Genomic DNA, 18783 nt, shown 5'->3' on the forward strand with positions numbered 1-18783 from the left:
GCACTCGGCCCCGGAGGACTCATGAATATGAAACGTTTTGTCTTACAGCGATGTCATGTGATCACCGCTTGATATTGTTATTTCCGTGCAAAGGAATGAGGACGAACGTGTGAGGTTAAGACGCACGTTGTGGTGCGAGGCCGCCACTGGAGGGCAGTAAAAGCTGTGGAAGAAACCGCCAGGGTCACGTTTCTTCTTGATGAGGCCTCATCTTGTCTGTTTGTTGAAACAATTCAATTGTTTTTAATCAATTTGCACATTTGCACACCCCCAAAAAGAGTCCCCAGTCCCCGGGGACATGAGCAGACTGAACAGCTCATTGTATGCTGTTGTACGAGTGTTTTTTTGTTTTTAAATGAATTTTATTGCTCCGTTTTAAACCTTCTTCGTCATATATTTATATATTTATGCAGTTTGTTCTGCATTATATTGCTCCCTTAAATTTTACACCTGATATATTTATAACGCGGCACTTGCAACGCAAGTGCCGCGTTATAAATATATCAGGTGTAAAATTGTGTAACTGCACTGCAGGTGTAACTGCACTGCACTTACAATTCCATTGTTTTAAAACAATGACACAAGATTATTCAGATTCTCTTAGACACACAATCCAAAAGCCACGCGTGTTGGCGTGGATCTTTCAGGTGTATGTGTCACGCGACCGGCCCTCCCCCTCGAAGCTGGACCGGACGGGACGTGCGTCGGTTCTCACCGTCCTCCACGTCGAACGCGTACGAGGACAGTCGCAGCGTCGTGCCGCAGTAGTCGCACTTGAAGCAGCTGCGATGGAAGAACTTCCCCTCCGCACTGAGCCTCTCCATCACGTAGACGCGCTTCCGGCAGAAGAAACAGACGTCGCTGCCGCCGATGTTGACGGGGAACTCTTTCCGGAGAGAGCCCTGTGGAAAGAGACGGAATTCAATCCCCCATTTTTCCAAAATAAGAAAATAAGGAAGCGTTCGGGAAGAGCAGATGGGAGGCTATATACACTACATTTACATGCTCGCACCAGGCCAGATAACAATTGGTACTAAAAAGTTATCTATAGAGTGACAGTCCGACACTAAAGGGAGACTATTCTACGTCGTTGTAGAAGACCACACTCTCTGGCAGGGGGTGCTGGGATTCCGGCACAGCCACATGCCTTCCACCCGGTGGACAGCGCGCTTACCAAATCCCTCCTGTCGGGCACAAGCGGGAGCTTGGCGTCTTCCTGAGACTGTAGCCGAGTGGCTATCTGCTCAGCCAACGAGCTAACTCCCCCAGTGTACATCCTTACATAGCGCTATCGACAACGTCGAGAGAGGGGAGGGGAGGAAAAACAAGAGGACAGGTAGACAAGCGTTAGAACCGATGGATGAAAAGAGAGGAAACAGAAGCAAAACGGAATGGAGAGGCAAGAAGTGCGTCAAACACAGTGGGTTTAGGCACGACAAGGAAATATTTCCCATGCTTGAGCGATCAACTGTTAAGATGCGCTGGCGGCCGCGCCACACTGGAGACACACCAAACACAGCTTATTAAAAAAAAAAAACAATCGTAGAGGAGAAAATAAGTCCTTCTGCTCTCAGTTACACAAATTATTTAACAAGTTTTAAAGGAGCATAATTGCATTTAGGATGAGAACATTAACTACCGCAGCACCTGAGGAATTATAAACCCGCAATGCTGTAAAATAAGACGTTCATGATGATCAGTACACCGGATTCCACCCGTGAAGCGGCCATGCAAGTTTCTCTCATCTACATGCACACGCAGAGGAGCTCATACAGCAACACACAACACTAAATATAGACACAAAAACGCTGCCGTACACCATTCAGACCGACACGTTATCCCCAAAACCCAGTCAACACATGAAATTACGCTCATCTTAAATCCGAAAATAATCTACTCCGGGATTAGATTTCTTTCTATTAAAGCTCTTAAAACGGCGTTTATATCCTCTATAGGGGGAGGAATTAAGGCCCAAAGTAGTGCGGGGAAAGCCTGAGCCGTGGAAACTGTTCCTATGGATGAAATGTGAACAGGTTTGCTGCAGCGGAGCTGCACTGCGCCGCTTAAACTGGAACTTGGCAGCAGTGGAAACTATGGCTTGTCAACATCAGATTTACACGAGATGAGATTTTCTCTGCCAAGCCGGCTCTTCCAGTCGAAATCAAATGCTCGGGGGGCTAAATGACCTGTGGGAATTAACGACATGCTCCATGTGAGAACACTCCCAAAATCTCTTCTGTTATGCTTTGACCACATAGTTATTAACCAGCACCCGGATGCAAGTTAGTTCAACTTTCAGAGCAAGTCTCGGGTGAGTTCACAAGTCAAAGACGGGGCGAGGAGACGCGTTCCCTCCTTCAAGGCCGAGACGAGGGAGTACCACCGTGTCCCGTCCCGTCCAGGTGGGGACAGTCTACCTGTCTCAAGCGGTCGGACGTGGAAGGGGGGGAATCGGGGGGGCTTTGCGCTCGGGCCAGGTGCCACTGTTCCATAAAGAAACTTGCAGGCTTTTTCTTAGGCTCCACAAAAAAAAAAAAAAAAAGGAAAAGAGAGTCATTAAAAATGAAGATAACCATATGCTCTTCTTTTTTTTTTCCATTCACAGAGTGGTAATTAGGGCTGCACTGATTATCTTTACAGAACAAATGCCTTCATTTAACATGCCGATACTAAGCATACGAGTACCTGATATCGTAATCACAATTCTCAGAATGAAATGTTGTTTATTTACAGACAACGTAAAAAGGGGTCGAAACATTACACTAAAATATAACGACACCCTGAAACGGCTTTCGTGCCCCATATAATATAATGTAAATATTCACCGTTTCATTTTATTCATTAAACTATAGTTTAACGATGCATTTTGTGTGGTTATTCCTCATCTGAGTCGCTCTCCAGCTCCCATTAATAATAATAGACTTGTCAGGAATTGTCATAATAAAGATACTCAGAAATTAATCTGCCACTTAGCGTCACTTTGCATGAATTTTGCAGCATTTTCTTTTGACAATGCAGAGACAAAAAAAAAAACTCACTTTAATCACTAATACACGATCAGATCATCAATTGGTGCATTGGCTGATGAGTTGCTTTGTTCAGGTTGATTTCATCAGGGGTAATTGCATTAGAGCAAATTTACAAGTACCTGAGCACAAGTACTCGAACAACTAAAAATGTGATTCGCAATTCACTCGAAGAAGGATTAAGTCTTAGAATTTACAAGCTGCAGTCACTGGCTTCACTGAACTGATAAGCGAGTGTGTGCCATCGTTTCTATCATTCATTCCAAAAACTTGAGCTGCCCATGGTTTAAAAAAAAAAAAAAAAAAAAAAGGCAAATTCACCTGAGGTCCCACTTTTTTGCCCTCAAACTGACTGGCCAGCTGCTCGGCCCGTTCCTGAATACTAAGCACATATAAGGGCGCTTGGCTGTCGGAGTCCAGCCGCCTTGCTGACTCCTGCAGAAAGACACATTATTTAATCACCGACGGGACGTACATGCAGGGAAGTGTAGCTCACACTTTGATTGCTTTTCTGGGGGGGTTTCCAAAAACACTCTTTCAAAAAAAGACAAAACGCTGGTCATTGTGGCCAAAGACTAAAGATGGTTTGTTTGTCCTCGTTTGCGTCGTTTAAACCGACAGCCTTTAATTTAATGCAAAAATGTGAACCCAACTACGTAAACTATGGAAGCCTGTGAGCCTATGTGGCAAAAAATACATTTGAAAATCACATTATACGCTAAGTGTTTTCAATTGGTGTTTATCTTTAGTGATGCTTTCCGTCTTCTCGGTTAAAACTCCCGAGGAGGTTTGTGTGGTGGTTCGGCTCTAGGGCGGGTCTCGGCCCGCCGCACCAGAAAACCCTAACCTTTCCGGGGGAGTGGAGAGGGGACGGCGGTGAACCAGGACTTTCGGTCAGGCCTCGGGACGAGTGCCACTGCTCTAAAAAGAAACGGGATGGCTTTTTCTTGGGCTTCAAGGAAGAAGAGGAGTAGGATTAGATTTGAGATTTAAAGAAGAAAAAAAAAAAAAAAAGTACATGCACACACTGGTGGCATATTGTTCGTTAAAAGCTAAGATATGGGTCTGATGCATCTAAAAGTAGAGCATTCACCTTTGGAGGTTTGTTCGGTTTGCCTTTAAACTTGGAGATTAGGCGTTCCGCCCTCTCCTGTATGCCCGGTATGTGAATGGGTCCTGGGTCGTCCAGGTGCAGTGGCCTCCACTCCTGCCAAGGGAGCGCTCTTTAGACGACCAGCGTGCACAAAACTGCCTTAAACATTGTATTTTTGTTTGTTTTTTTTCCAGAGAAAAGCTCTGCAATGCATTCTGTTTATTTCCAACTATTGCCTCACATTAAAAAAAAAATCAAAAAAACAAAACAAAGAACAACCACAAACAATAAACACAGCAGCGGCATGCCCAGTTCTTATTAATGCAATCACTCATTTACTCTACCCCGGGTGCCAGCGGCCTCTCATAGTATTCAAGCTCCTCTTCCTCTGGGCTTTTTTGCAAATGCTTAAAAGGGGAAAGCAAAAACAGACTGTGAAAACCCCACCTTGGATTACTTTGAGCGCACACACACACACACGCGCGTACACACTGTAGAAAATGTGTTGTGGACCGTTACTTGGAGCAGAATTGTAATACAACATTGTCGACTCGTAACTTCGTTCATTATTTCCAGCAGCAGTCAAACTTGGACAACATCCCCACCATCTCCTCAGATAATAACCAACACAACCTCGACTCATTGCGCGGGGAAGTAAACAAGCCCGCGGCCTCTCCGGGAGGTCCTGCCGGGGGAAGACGCAGGGTTTTGTTGTTATTCGTGCTACAGGCTACAGACTAACGCGACGTACAGCAGGAAGGGACAGTGAAGGGACACCGTGACTGGGTCTGCTCTGACGACCCTGGCTAGAGGTCGGACGGACACAGACAAGACAAGAGACGGCAGGCCGTGCGTCACCTCGGAGTGAAGAGAGAGCGAGGAAGTGGAGGAGGAAGAAGGGAGCAGAATGGTTTTCTTTGGGCAGCTCCGAGAGCTGGAGCTCGACAGCTGGTCTGCACCGCTCCTGGCCTTGACAGACGACAGACGGAAACGGCAGATTCGGCAGAAGATGAAGTTGATGATGACGATGATGACGATGATGAGAAGAAAAGAAAAATGATGAGCTACTGCTAGAAAATAAAGAGGATTCAGACGCCTTGTGATAAGTGATTCACACTCATTTATAAACCTTGACAAAACTCAAAACAGAAGTTATATTTCATCCAGAGTTAGTAATCCATTGGGTTAATGGGATTAGTGGGCTATTAGATTCAAAGTTAGATATATTCACATGTCGGAAGGCATGAAGTGCATCTTTAAACACGCCTACAATATAATATAAAACTTAATATTGCACACTTGCAAAATGTAATTTAAAATAAAAACACATCAATGGCATTCGTTTCTAATAATCTAATTTACATAAAAATCGCATCCTTTTTTTTTCATTTGCAGCCGTCTGATTTGAATTTCAACCGTAACCTTTTCCTACAAGTTAATTATACTTTTTAAAATAAAATAAGAAACCAGTTAACTAATAATAATCTGGAATTTGAAGTATTAGTGGTCCATGTGCTGTATAACACCGCCAGCTCTCGTCTCAAATATAATTACACTAAAGGCCAACTGTGGCCCAGAGTTTGATACCTATGAAGTATACTAATTGCACTTTTTTTTTTTTTACCAGTCTGGCTCACTCAAAATGAAATTCAATGTGTTTGACACCGTTGTCCTAAGAGCTCCACTTCTGCGTTCTCATGCTCGATCCTGTCAGCAGCACAGGAGAGGAATGAAAAGTATTTCAGGGTACAAATATTATTTGAAGTTTCTCCAGACAGCCATTTCTCCATTTCTTTTATACACACCTACCTGAAAAATAGACCACCCGTTTATGTTTATGGCAAAATAAGCCACTGTATAAACACGGGACGCCCAAATGGCTGCGGCGTTCAGCAGAAACTGACTAAAGTCTGCTTGCAGAGCAGTTTTTCCATAAAACGATCGCAAACACAAGGTGCCTAATACTCACTATTCACCGGTGGTTTGAAAAACAACAGCGCGTTAAACACTTTGTGAAGAGGATTACAAAGATTATTTAAAGTCTCTCCACTGGACTTTCTATTTTACTCAGACACTGGAGACTTATAGTGCATTAAGAGGGATTTTTATTTTTTTTAACACAGCGCTGAAATGAATCCCCTTAAACAACGGAGTCTGAGGATTTGATTTGATCTAGTGTCACTAAAAACAAAAGACTAATTTCAAAGCGTCAGCAGGAGAAAACTGGTTGGGGCAGTTGCAGATGGGAACATGTGAAATATGACACAGTAGGTCAGCAGACCAGCTCAGCTACAGCTAAACTTTGGGATCTAAGTCTTAATCTGAAGCTATGAAGTCAGATTAAAACGTTAAAATGACAGAAAGGTCGACAAGAAGGGGAAGATCACTATCTTTTGAGTTTCTACCCTCTGATCCAGTAAATAGTTACTGAAAAGGCACCAAGGAAAGACTCCTAGACACATTGATTTTCCATGCACTGGGAACTAGTTTCACACTATGTGTCCATGCAAATACTAAAATAGAACAATAGGCAACAGAGTGACATAGATAAAAGATCCTCACTCTCACAAGCTGACAACTCGGTGAGAATTTAATAATCCTCCAAGACAAAATTCAATAATTCTTTTTCTTGGAAGAAGCCACAATACGAGTTTCCGTCTTATTTTTGTTCTATTTTCTTTCTTTCATACACAAAAACAAACATGTGAGAGGGTTTAAATCAATTTTGAAAGTGTATAAAGCAAATATAAGAGCATCTGCAAATGATACGCAGGGAGTGTGGTACACTACTCGCTTATAATCATTACCAAAACACAAAATCTCCAGAAGAAGCCGAGTGCTTAATGTACTGTTTGCATTTATGGATGAGTTTAAATTGAATCACTGCACAGAGAATCAATGTGGTAGCAGCTAAATATTGGGTGCAAGAATGTGTTTGAATGTATTACGCTCAAATATAGACACTTATATATATATATATATATATATTCTTGGCATTCTAGTCATTCAAACTTTCATCCACTTTGCCAAATTAAACTGCACAGAGCCTGAAAGCATCTCGGCGGATGTTTTCCATTAATGCTATAATTTCATAATGAACTCATTATTCACAGCCTTGGTTAATGAAGATGCCTTCATTCCCTGCTGCTGGCGGATGGGAGCTCCGATCTACTTCTATGAGAAGGCGAACAGGGACTCTAACGGGATCTGGGAAAGAGGGAGGGCGGGATCTACCGAACGTACCTGCTCCCCTCGCTTGGGCAGCGTCTGACACTTGACCATTTCTTTGTAGCGAATGCTCAGCTGTTCCTGCTGCTGCGTGCGTCTCTGAAGCAGGAACGGGAGAAGCGAGGCGGACACACTATGACTGCGCTGTACACCGTTATCTCTTTTAAACACACACACACACACACAGAGCTGCAGCACTATACTTGAGAGTTAAACACAAACACACAACTTTCACACTTCAGCTGCTGAGTGAAATCCTCCAGAATCTCAAAACAGGCATTTTTATGGGTTACTCGGTGAGTCTAGCCGCGGATGAGTCTCGCCGTTAGTCTCTAACGGTGGGAGGGGAGGTAAAGTTTTACCTTTCTCCACGCTGGCACAGGCGCCAAGCGCAATGGCTCTTTCACTGGGGTTTGTGGAGGGCTCGGGGGGAAAAGGCGGTCCAGATTGGGCAGAGAATCCCCCTTTTTGGTGGCGGAAGAGAGAGGAGGAGGAGGAGGAGGAGGAGGAGGAGGAGGGACAACAAGCAGGTGTAGAACAACCATGCAAGGCGTCATGAAACGGTCCGTGGAGTGGAGGTAAAGCCAAGGAGAGAACAAGAGAACAAGGAAGTGAGTCACAGACGAATGCGGCTGGAAAATATGTTTTGGGGACAGATGAGGAAATGACAAGACGTCACAAGAGGACGTCGCAGCGGGAGTTTATGGGGCATTCATAACCGCGCCTCAGTACAATGTCAAGTAGAAAGAAAAACAACAGATGAAATGAGGGGAGAATGAATAACCTGCGAGGATAAAACACCCCTTGACAAGTACATCATTTCTCTTTTATAAATCTCCACATACTGAGGCCACGGCTTAGAACGATTACTCCCACGCAACATTTTTTAGATACAGTCACAGATTTCGGGTGATTTACAGCTGCACAATTCATCACCAGCTTTCCTGCGACTCGAGACACCAAGGATGAAGTGCTGCCTTTCTCTCCACTAGCAATATCATGTAGAAGAGGCCAGGCCTTCCCTCCCACTCCTCTGCCGGTCCCCGGTGACGAGCAAACCAGAGCTCTGTGACGCCTCCAAGCCCAGTCAGCGCTGTGAAGCCACCTACACGACCGAGGGAACAATACCCAGCCTGACCGATATCAGCATGCTAATACAGTAGCCTACAGCTCGTTTATCAGCAGAATAAACAGCCTGTGACACAGAAGAGTCACTGTTGAGATCAAACAAACCACAATGGGGATACGCAATCTGAACTTTCCTCCTCATTTCCAGCACAAACTTAATCAGGCACTTATCTTGCTTTCCCCATACCTGTCTTTTGAGTCCCGAGTGCTGAGCTGGAGCATTTTCCTCAAACTTGGCGAGCAGCTGGGTGGCCATGACCTTCACTTTGTTGTTGTTCCCCACAGTGGCGGAGTCCATCTTTCTCTCGGCCAGGACGGCGGGGACAGATGGCCTGTCGTCACGGCCGGCCCTCGATAGCTCCTCCTGTCACAAAGTGATGGAAACAGCTCAATTTGTTTTTCCCCCCCACCTCACCACCCAGTCGCTTTCAGTCCATTGGGATAAAATTAATGTGTTCGGAAAACGACGAGACGCTTTGCTGTCGGAAGCACTCACATCCTCGGTCTGACTGGTTTTCCTTCTCTTCCCCAAGCCGTCCACGTCCTTCTCCTTTTTGTCCTGTTGATCACACGTCATGCGTCACCTCCGAGCGCAACATGCTGATTTTTGTGATTAAAGAGGGGCGTGGGAGTTGCTAAAAGGCTGTTTTGAGATATTGACCTTGGGGTTTCGCTTCCTGGAGATCGCTATGCTCTGACCCAGCTTGCTCAGGAAGGAGATGGGAGACTTGGTGCTGGCTATCAGCGCGGCCTTATCCTCTGGACTTAAGTTGTGGTTATCTGAACAGGCATGAAAAAAGAAGTGAGTACATGGACAGATAAATACACTTTAAAGACCTCTCAGAATGCACCACCGCGTCTCACCTCCGGGTGGCACTGTGTCTTTAAACATCTCGTAGAACTGGCTGAGATACATGACCATGGAGAGTTTGTCTGGCTCCACCACTGAAGACATCTCCTTGCCAGTCATGCATGGAGAGATCCCAAACTCCCTCTCTGCCACGTCGAAACCCAACTGGTTGTTCTTCTCCTGGTCCCGTTCGTCCAGAGAGTCGAAATCACTGCAAACAGAGAGAGAGAGACAGAGAGAGTCAAAGATAAGTGACTGAGAATAACATGGCCAGTTTATTCATCATTATTCTTCTCACTATTCCTGCTGTATATTTACATTAATAGCACATACAAGCTTTTAACTAATGAGTTTTGCAGATTTTTGTTTATTAATGGCAAAGTAGTTTTTTTACATGGAAATACTGTATTTCAAGAAAAGTAATTTTCTCAATACAAACTAATGCAGGTGAATGTCAAAAGTGAAGTTTTTTTTTAGCTATTTATGCTTATACTCATAACATTCCAAACTTTAAATCACTTTGACAATTTTTATTGTCAAACAGTTTCAAATTATGAGCAAAAAAATTAATAATGGGTAATAAATATAAAATATGCACAACTCAATGTTAAACTTACACTTGTTTTTCTGTTTGTTTTTTTTAACTAATTGAACGTGGCACCAATATATGTCCAGCTGTTAATGTGGGTCAATCATTTTTTGTGACTGTTTGGTTTACACGTTTTAACACAAACTGGCAATAAGTTATGGTTCCGTTTACGCGACAATGGGTGCTCAGAGCCACTCAAAATGCACATTTCTGGAAACAATCGGACTCCGTCTCCATGGAGACGCTCTAAATGCTGCACATGTTCAGTCGGTGGACAATAAGAACAATGTTTGTCTGTTCTTAATGTTAAAAATATCTGTTGTTTTGATATTCCTTGAACATAAAAGGTCGTATCAAGTGTCCTGTTTCAAATACTAATGAACCAGCAGCTATAGTAAACAAAGATGGACAAAATCTGTACTTTCCAGCTCTAACTATAATCATAATGGAAGTATTACCATAAACTCAGGTAATATAGCATCTCTACATTGTGGAAAGCATTACTGTAAACGTCATTATACCATTTAACATGACTCATCAATACAGCTGCACATGCTGCATTTACAAGCAATAGCATCGGGCGCCGAGTGGATCCTCCACTAACAATCCCTTTTAACCGCCGGTCCTATACATGCAGACACGTGAATGCAGCTTCCCCGAGGTCCGTCCACTCATCAGCCTCCCTCCTCCCATCACATCACCCAGCCAATCAGTGCTCAGCTGCGGCTGCACTACTTGGTAAAGGTCAGGCAGGACACAGACGCTAATAGCTCATAATGTTAATTGCCACGGTGTCTCCAGAGGGCAGCAAACTGCATTAGGCGTTGCGGATGGAGACATTGCGTTGTTTGTAGTGTGTGGGGGATAAAAAGGAGCATTTGTGTGTGTGTAGGAGGAGTGGAGGAACACGAGGAGGACTCCCTTAAGGGACCCGAGGGCCCATTATCACCGTTAGCTGTCACCTCATTTACAGTGACTCATCGTTCAGCAGCGAGGCCCCAACCAGACAATAAACATCAGAAGCAACCAACAAACGCATAAACACAGCGGGAAGGTCATTTTAGGCACAGTGGCAGCGTTAACCCCTTCGTCTTTTAACACTAAGCAAAAAGCCGCAAACTGGGAAGCACATTTGCCACCCACAAATAAAACATTTTTTTTTTTTTTTTCTTAATACTCACATGAGATCCGGCCGGTATCTGTGGATGAGGGCACACAGGGCCATGCCGCTCTTCCAGGACATGGTGAGGTCTGATACATTAACATTCCTGTATCCCTCCGTTTGCCTCTGGCACCAGTTGAGCAGTTTACTGGATCGAGCAATAGATTCTGGTGTGTAGAAAGGAAGAGAGGTGGGAAAAAAAAGCATGACATGGTTTGGTGGTGAAGCAACAGGTGGAGCAGAGGCTGGATTAAATACGGCGTGAACACCAATCTCTTTGCTTTGGTCGGGCGGATGCTGAGCACACGATCGTAAAGTTTTGGCATCCGGAGCATCGTCATCCATGTTAGTAAAAGTTTCAATCAAAAAAAAAAAAAAAAAAAATTACAAACCATGGCATGTAAAAAAAATTGCTGATGTGAGGATGAAGTGTTAGCGCAGGAAGCAAAACTCACAGGAAACCTCTAAAAGAGCGAGAGCGTCGACTCGAGCCAAGAAGCTTGAATGAGCATCGCTGGCTGAATTAGTGCTGGCGTGGGAAGTGTTGTAGGCTGTGCTCTCAGTCCAGCTACAAAACTTTGATCATTGTACTCTTCAGTTTTATGTGATCCATTCATTAACGTGAAGCAAGTAGGCTTAAAACTTAAGGAAAAAAAACAAAAACACTAGGAATCCCGAAAAGCAACGTCATGCACTTGGATTTCGTGTTACCTTGCAATTGCTTGTCAAGCAGGCAATTGTCTAGAGCGAAAATAGTTGATGATTACATTTCAGCAACAGTGATCGTGGCAATTTTACCCGAAGACTAATCAATGAATAATTTTATCATTATACAACTACAACTGAATCCCCCAAAAGTCGGTATTCTGCCTTACAGGAGCATAAACGACATATCGGATGTTGAAACGGAGACAATTTCAAAGGTGAGGGGAGCAACACATCTGAAAAAAGCTTGATAGCTTTTAATAATTGTGTGTTAATGTTTGGGAAGGGAGTCGGTGGAGTTTTCAGAGAGGAACACAGTCACATTCTTGTCTGATGCCAGACTGTAGAAGCTCAACAGTTATTGAATCTTTTTTTTTTATTTTTGGCAGACTGAAGACAAAGGCAGGATTGAGGCTCTTTTACAGCGATACAGAAATAGATGCAAAATTGTCTTTATTAAATATACAAGGCTTTACTTGAAGAAAATGCCTGAATGCGAGTACAAATAAACCCTAAATGCACTTTTTAGCATTGATGGTAAACTGCTACAGATCAAACCCCAGGTCATTGCCTTCTATGTCTGTTGTTGTGCCTTTTAGAAACTCTTTAGAGATGTGTTGCTGCCTATAAGTGAATGCTGTTCAATGTTTTGTTTTTTTTATGTTCCATCGGGAGTAAAACACAGGTCATGATATTTGCTAATCTATGTATTCTGTTTTCATTTACTTCTAAAGGGGCATATCAACTTTTGGGGGGAATTAGGGTGGTAGAACAGTACAGTCTTTTTTGTGTGGGGCATTTTAGAAAAGAAAGATACCAACCATTCCTTGCCAACTTGGGCGTTGACGAGTTGATCACATTCTCAATTTCAATGCGAAGCTCCTGCTGCTCCCCAGTGTCAATAAGGTGCCGCAACTGCAACATCGGGATTATTACAGCACATCTGAGATTACTAAAGGTATTAAATGACCTATACAAAACTGGTGTAACTAGTTCAGCAAAAACACACTTTAAAATACATTGTTGAGCAAAAGCAGCCACAGGAAAAAAAAAAAATTTTTTTTTTAAACAATTACAATTTGATGTCTACCAGTAAACAAATTAAGAGATTTGAAATGGCTTGTTTGGGCATGTTCTCACCTGGCTGGGCTTGAGGAAGTTAAGGCTAATGTTGGGATAACGGGTTGTCGGATCGACGCTGTAGTGACTGAAGTTCTTACTGACGTTCTCGGGAGTGGTCTGAGGCAGGAGACGATAAATGCTCTCCCTAAGACACAGAGGAGAAGAGAATCTTCTTATACAACGAGCAGGCAAAGTCCAAGTTCCGATACGGCAGCCATATAGTGATAAATTAAAATAACATTGATTTTTTTTTAAGGTGCACAAAGGTAGCGGGAGTGTGGAGTCACATGCCGTTCAGTACTTATGAGAGCCTCTTATCCCATTATTACTAGCAGAGGTGGGACTGATGCTCCAAATCACATACAGGCACATTTCCGATTAAAGCACTTAGAGATAAAAGGGTGTGTTTAAAGAAGCACAGTGTGGCTGTGTGTGTGTGTGCGTGCGTGCATCAGTGTTTCCACACCCTCACCTCTCCGCCAGCACCTCAAGAGGGGTTTTTCCTTGAGCCCAGCTCTTCACCATCCACCCGGAGTCCATGGCCGCCAGGAAACCTCGGGCGATGCCGGTGCCCATCGGCCAGAAAGGCTGCAGACGACGCCACATTCAAGAACCAAATATGGCCACAGGTGCTCAAATGGTTTGGAACGTTTTCTTTTTAAACTGCCTAACTGGACCCCCGCCCCCACAGAGTCTGGAAAACCACTTTAAGGGCTTCATCCATCTCGCTCACCTCCAGCAGGCTGTCGCCCACGAGCGCCACCAGCAGCTTGTGGCCGTAGCGTTGTCGCACCATGGCGGCGTTCTCCGAGGCGTACATGCAGGTGAAGTCGAACATGGCCACGTCGGGCTGGCCGTAATGGTTGATGGCGAAGTCCAGTGTGGGCAGCTGATGATTGGTTGAGAAATCTGCGGCCTCGCGTGCGTAGGACAGCAACGCGGTCTGGTCGACGTTTGCCCTGGACAGCAGCATCTCAGTGTCTGCGTAGTCCTGCATGAGAAAAGACCAAACGGACTGAATAAGGGGAACCCGATATGGTAAATGGTAAATGGATTTCACATTCACACACACATTCACACACCATTGGAGGCTGCAGCCACGCAAGGCGCTGTCACGTGAAGTGTGTCAAGAGTAAAAACGATCAAATAAAGGTGCATACATTAAAAAAAACATTTTTTATCCATAGTTTAATGACGTATTTAACCATTCAAATGGCACTGATTAGGAAAAAAACTGTAAAACAGCTTGAATTCATATTTAAAAAAATTTTTTGGACAGAACTCCTACAGGATACTATATTATTTGTCATATAATTTTACACTAATGCAACACTTTTATCATCATTTAACACAATGATCTAATTATGCAATTGGTGATTATTATGACCTTCACTGTTATTTTGGGAGCGATGTTAAAAGTTCCTGCAAACATATGCCGCTTAAAATCTGCCACAATGTTGTATAATTCCAAATAATGAGCTCGAGAAACTGAACTTCCTGACTTTTAAATTGCAAATGCTCCAAAAAAAAAAAAAAAAAAAAGAGCCCACACTCATGTCCCACAAACTGCAGAGGAACATTTTCACGCTGGAAAGAACTACGCTGCTCACGAGTCTGTTCAACATGTAGCATCAGATCACTGCGTGCTTTCAACACGACATGTTTTCATAGCGGGCGGTGAGAGGTACATTCTTCCATCTCCGAGCTCGCCTGGATCCTCAGTGCCAGGCTGGTAGCGGTAAGAATGGGCGAGGGGAAGGGCAGGGTGAGTGGAAGATTTGAACAGTGGTTGTTTTGTAATTTGCGGCGCTGCCTTGAACTGCCCTGACTGGCTTGTACCGTGACCACACTTGCACCCTTTTCTGCACCACAGTCATTAGGGGGAAAAAAAGGGATCCGTGTAGGTGATTGCACCAAAATTGTATATATATATATATATATATATATATATATATATCCCAGTAAATCACATCCAATTCATTTAAATACTCAAGTGTGACCTACAACCGTATTGATTTCATCAGTTCATTGTCAAAACACAGCCAGACCTTACGCGACGTACACCTTATGTCCGTACAAGAAGGCAGACATGTGAATAAAGGACTTTCCGGTTTCCTGTGGAAAGCGGCCAGGAAAAGGGAAACTACCGTACATAGTGAGGAAGCAAACGCTCAGTAAGCGCTTGAGTTGGCAGGGTGTTCCTGAATCCTTTTGGTTTAGTTCAAACTATTCGATACAGACAATTAAAAGAAAGGCTTTAAAAGAATGAAAGTGAGCGAGAGCCAAGCGACGGGACTTTTGATTCTGCTGGTCTGTGCGTGCAAACAGCCTTCATGTCTACTCCAGAGAGACAGAATGACATTCAACAATTGCCTCAGAGGCGCGCGCACACACACACACACACACGCACGCACGCACGCACGCACACGCACGCACACACAGAGAGGTGTGGGCTTTGATCACTCACATGCAGAATGACTCCTTTCTCCAACAGACTCTGCTTTTTGGCAGTCATCACAAAGTAGTGCGTGTCATCCTTGTAGTAGACGATGTTTTCCAGGTCAATACCTAAAAAAGAACCAGGAGAAAGAGGCATTGTTTACACTGGAAACACAATCCCCCGTCCTCATTGCCGCTGCCGACTGCTCCGTCGTCATCTGAGGACAAGAGCGGCAATTACGCGACTCAGAGCACATAGCCAAAAAGCCCCGGGGACATTGTCACGTCAGCGATAAAGCTGCGACGGGCTTGGCATCAAACCTAAGTATTTTAATTGGGTGAGCTGACAAACTCTCGACTGTGATCAAAAGACGGGCTATTTGTTTCAGTTGCTTCAATTGTTTTGCCATTCGGTGCTTGCAGGAACGAGCCGGACGGCTCACCACCGTCGGCATCAATGGGGAGACGTAAACACACCTGTCGCTTCTCTGAGGTCCTGAAAGAACTTCTGATTGAAGATGAACGCCACGCCGCTGATTTCCTCCACCTTCGCCTCCGCCGTAGTGTTCCTGTTGATGAAATTTGCCGTGATGGCGATGGCCAGCTTCCCTCGGAACTCCTTTCGCCGGAAACCTGCAGAAAAACCAAAAGAGGAAACTCTCAAAGACCTGGAAGGTTAAAAACAAAAGTCCACAAGACGTGAACTCGTCAGAAACGGGGTTCAATTTGCTCACTTGTGCCGACGTATGAAATCCTTACAATGAAATAAACACAGCCAGATATTTCTCCATCATTACAATCAAAACTGCTTTCTAATTTCTTTTTCTCATTTACGTTTTTATTCACTTTTCTTTTCCAATGAACCAGAACAACAAAGAAAATAAAAAATAAATAAATAATATGTACAAATAATAGTAAAAAAACTAAATAAATAAGAGTAAATTAAAATAAATAAATAAAAATGAAAAAAGTTGTAAAAATAAACACAATAACAAAGTGTGGCACAATCAAGATATTCTAATGACAACTGAGTCTTGTTTTTTAATAAATGATGTTTTGTTAGTTTTATCCTGGACATTATGACCTTTGGATAAATGTCTTGTAAGCAGCGGTCGCCATCATCAGATGTCTTTCAAAGTGTCTTTTTAACATATGTGTGTCTGTGCTTTTGCAGTTTCCCCTCATTGACGTGGCGGTGAGCAGAACAGAGCGGGGGGTCATGGTACTTCACTCTACAGGGGTTCCCATTGCGAGTGCAGCAGAGTGTGAGGCCCCGACACTCAGAAAGGAAACAGACAGCCAATTCAACAATGGCTGTTCTGCTCTGAAGTGGAACGTAGCAGCAGGGTGCAAACACACACACACACACACACACACACACACAGATGTGCACAGATTCCCTTTCACACACGAGGAGCGGAGTGAAGTCAGGCGCCGATCACAGCAGTACACGAATGAGGTCACGGTCGCCCGGAGGCCCTCCGACAAACGGTGCCGTTTGCGCTTTGCCCTGTTCGAGTCGAGGGGAAAAAAAAAAAAACTGCATTCCTTCCCGTCTGCACACGCAAACTTGCCTGGCAGTGTGTTTCTCCTTCCGTCTGCTCCGATGATGACGTCGAACTCCAGCTCGTTGACAGGGTGTGTCCTGGGGTGGACCTCGGCCCTCCAGCCAATCTCTGAGGAAACGTCACATGTGTAGTCAAAACTAAAAAATACTCCCAAGACAAGAGGTGACTATATATGTTTACTTCATATTTATTTTTGCGGTTATATTTCACAGTGCCTCTCTGATTTTCTTTAAATAAAGTTTGAAAAAATAAAATAACAAAAACAAGAAATACTCCAGCTTTGAGAAATAATACCATTGACAAAAAAACGACTCGTTTTCATTGAACTCGTCCGGCAGCAGCTTGGCTCACTTACTCTCGCCGTCTTGATCCTCCGGGGGCTCAATGAGGCCCTTGAACTCCACGTTGACATGAATCTCAATGCCCAGCAGGAGGGCCACTTTGAGCAGCATCAACTGAAGCTGACGAATACCTACGAGACAAAACGCAGCCGTATATAATGAAATAAGAGTTACATCCATTTCACTGTGCCACTTTTTCCAAATCGCGATCTGGGGGGGGGGTGAGAGGTTCCACCTCGGGACACATCGTCCATTAATAACAGGACAAAAAAAAAAAACAGACAACATATTTGCAGTTCTAGCTCATCAGGGTGAAATGATTTTTTTTTTTTCTACTCACTGATATGATCAATAGCACCAGCGCAGAACTTCCCGTGGAACTTTTTGGCCCCGAGGCCCCTGAGGTCCTGGATGGTGAAGGGCCACAGATGCAGTACGTTGTTTCTGGAGAAAGCGTCCCTCTTCTCCAGGAGCACCACTTTGGCCCCGAGGAGGGCCAGTTCGATGGCTGTGCGCAAGCCGCATGGCCCCGCACCAATGATGAGACACTGAATAAGACAAAATGTCAAGGACATGAGTTTAAGGAAACGTCAGCCATGTAATTAAAAATAAAAAACATTTCTGTCTGTGTTTGCGTCAACAACAATTACCTTCTTGATTTTCATGTAGAATGCATCATGTTATACCGGTTCGTCAAAATAACAAACAATTCTGGGCTGAAAACATCCAACGTACATTTTGAGCCAAATTTTACCAGCTTCATTTGAGATGGGACTTTCACAACAAATGCACCTCCATTGGAGTTATACACTTAATACCATAAATACAGTTAATTAATGAAGGGATACAGATACAGAAGATCTCTTAACCCTTGTGTGGCATTGGGGGCCAAAACATCCACTAGGTGTCATTTTTCCTCTTAATTTGACCAGAACTTTCATTGTTTTGGCTCAAAAGGCATGATTTTTGCTGAGGAAGCTCACTTTCACATGCAATTTAAAAATTTGATTTTACATTTTTCACTCGGTCAATAATACACCGTCGGCAAAAAAAACGTCCTTATGTGGCGTTCGTGGCTGTTTTCATCCACTCACTTTGACCCCTGTAAAAATATATCAGATAAATAGTTCTTAATTTTTTTTTGGCATAAATCTGTTAATCAACTTCAGTCCTGATCAAAACTACCAAATATTAAAAAACTTTTTTTTTTTCAAAATGAACCCTTTAAGTGCCCATTTAGAAGATAAAGGCACTGAAATGGGAAAAAATACACACAAAATGACTCATTTTCAATATAAAATGTGATTGGATATTGGATTTTTTTTTACATGTCATTACAGTTGATAGAATTTTATGGCTGTCAAAGTTAGTGGATGAAAACAGCCACGAACGCCACATAAGGATGTTTTTTCGAACGCCACACAAGGGTTAAGTTGGGTTGGAAAAAAACCCAGTGTCCTTGCAACTGTCCTTTTAAAAAAAAAACTAATTACACTGCAGCCCGCTTGGTAAACATGAGCATCGCGTTACAT

The 18783-nt window shown here is 43.7% G+C and overlaps 1 protein-coding gene across 23 annotated transcripts in view; it reads right to left on the minus strand.

Moving 5' to 3' along the window:
- mical3a (microtubule associated monooxygenase, calponin and LIM domain containing 3a) overlaps positions 1–18783 on the minus strand; it is an 86054-nt gene that overhangs the window by 28373 nt on the left and 38898 nt on the right. For 13 of the 23 annotated variants that reach the window (XM_080504617.1, XM_080504610.1, XM_080504609.1 and 10 more), the window contains exons 3-26: positions 17592–17799; positions 17266–17382; positions 16917–17018; positions 15820–15975; positions 15371–15471; positions 13637–13894; positions 13376–13491; positions 12922–13048; positions 12603–12696; positions 11788–11817; positions 11096–11243; positions 9340–9536; positions 9137–9255; positions 8972–9034; positions 8663–8839; positions 7710–7811; positions 4978–5088; positions 4464–4526; positions 4120–4233; positions 3874–3978; positions 3348–3461; positions 2418–2519; positions 1175–1288; positions 716–902 (exon numbers count right to left, since the gene is read on the minus strand). In XM_080504617.1, coding sequence (XP_080360743.1) covers positions 716–902; positions 1175–1288; positions 2418–2519; positions 3348–3461; positions 3874–3978; positions 4120–4233; positions 4464–4526; positions 4978–5088; positions 7710–7811; positions 8663–8839; positions 8972–9034; positions 9137–9255; positions 9340–9536; positions 11096–11243; positions 11788–11817; positions 12603–12696; positions 12922–13048; positions 13376–13491; positions 13637–13894; positions 15371–15471; positions 15820–15975; positions 16917–17018; positions 17266–17382; positions 17592–17799 — 3025 coding nt within the window. The remainder of the gene's footprint in view (positions 1–715; positions 903–1174; positions 1289–2417; positions 2520–3347; positions 3462–3873; positions 3979–4119; positions 4234–4463; positions 4527–4977; positions 5089–7709; positions 7812–8662; positions 8840–8971; positions 9035–9136; positions 9256–9339; positions 9537–11095; positions 11244–11787; positions 11818–12602; positions 12697–12921; positions 13049–13375; positions 13492–13636; positions 13895–15370; positions 15472–15819; positions 15976–16916; positions 17019–17265; positions 17383–17591; positions 17800–18783) is intronic. The other 10 variants (XM_080504615.1, XM_080504620.1, XM_080504618.1 and 7 more) reach the window with 3 other exon arrangements.

Source organism: Blennius ocellaris, assembly GCF_963422515.1.
Source record: "Blennius ocellaris genome assembly, chromosome: 11".
Lineage (NCBI taxonomy): Eukaryota > Metazoa > Chordata > Actinopteri > Blenniiformes > Blenniidae > Blennius > Blennius ocellaris.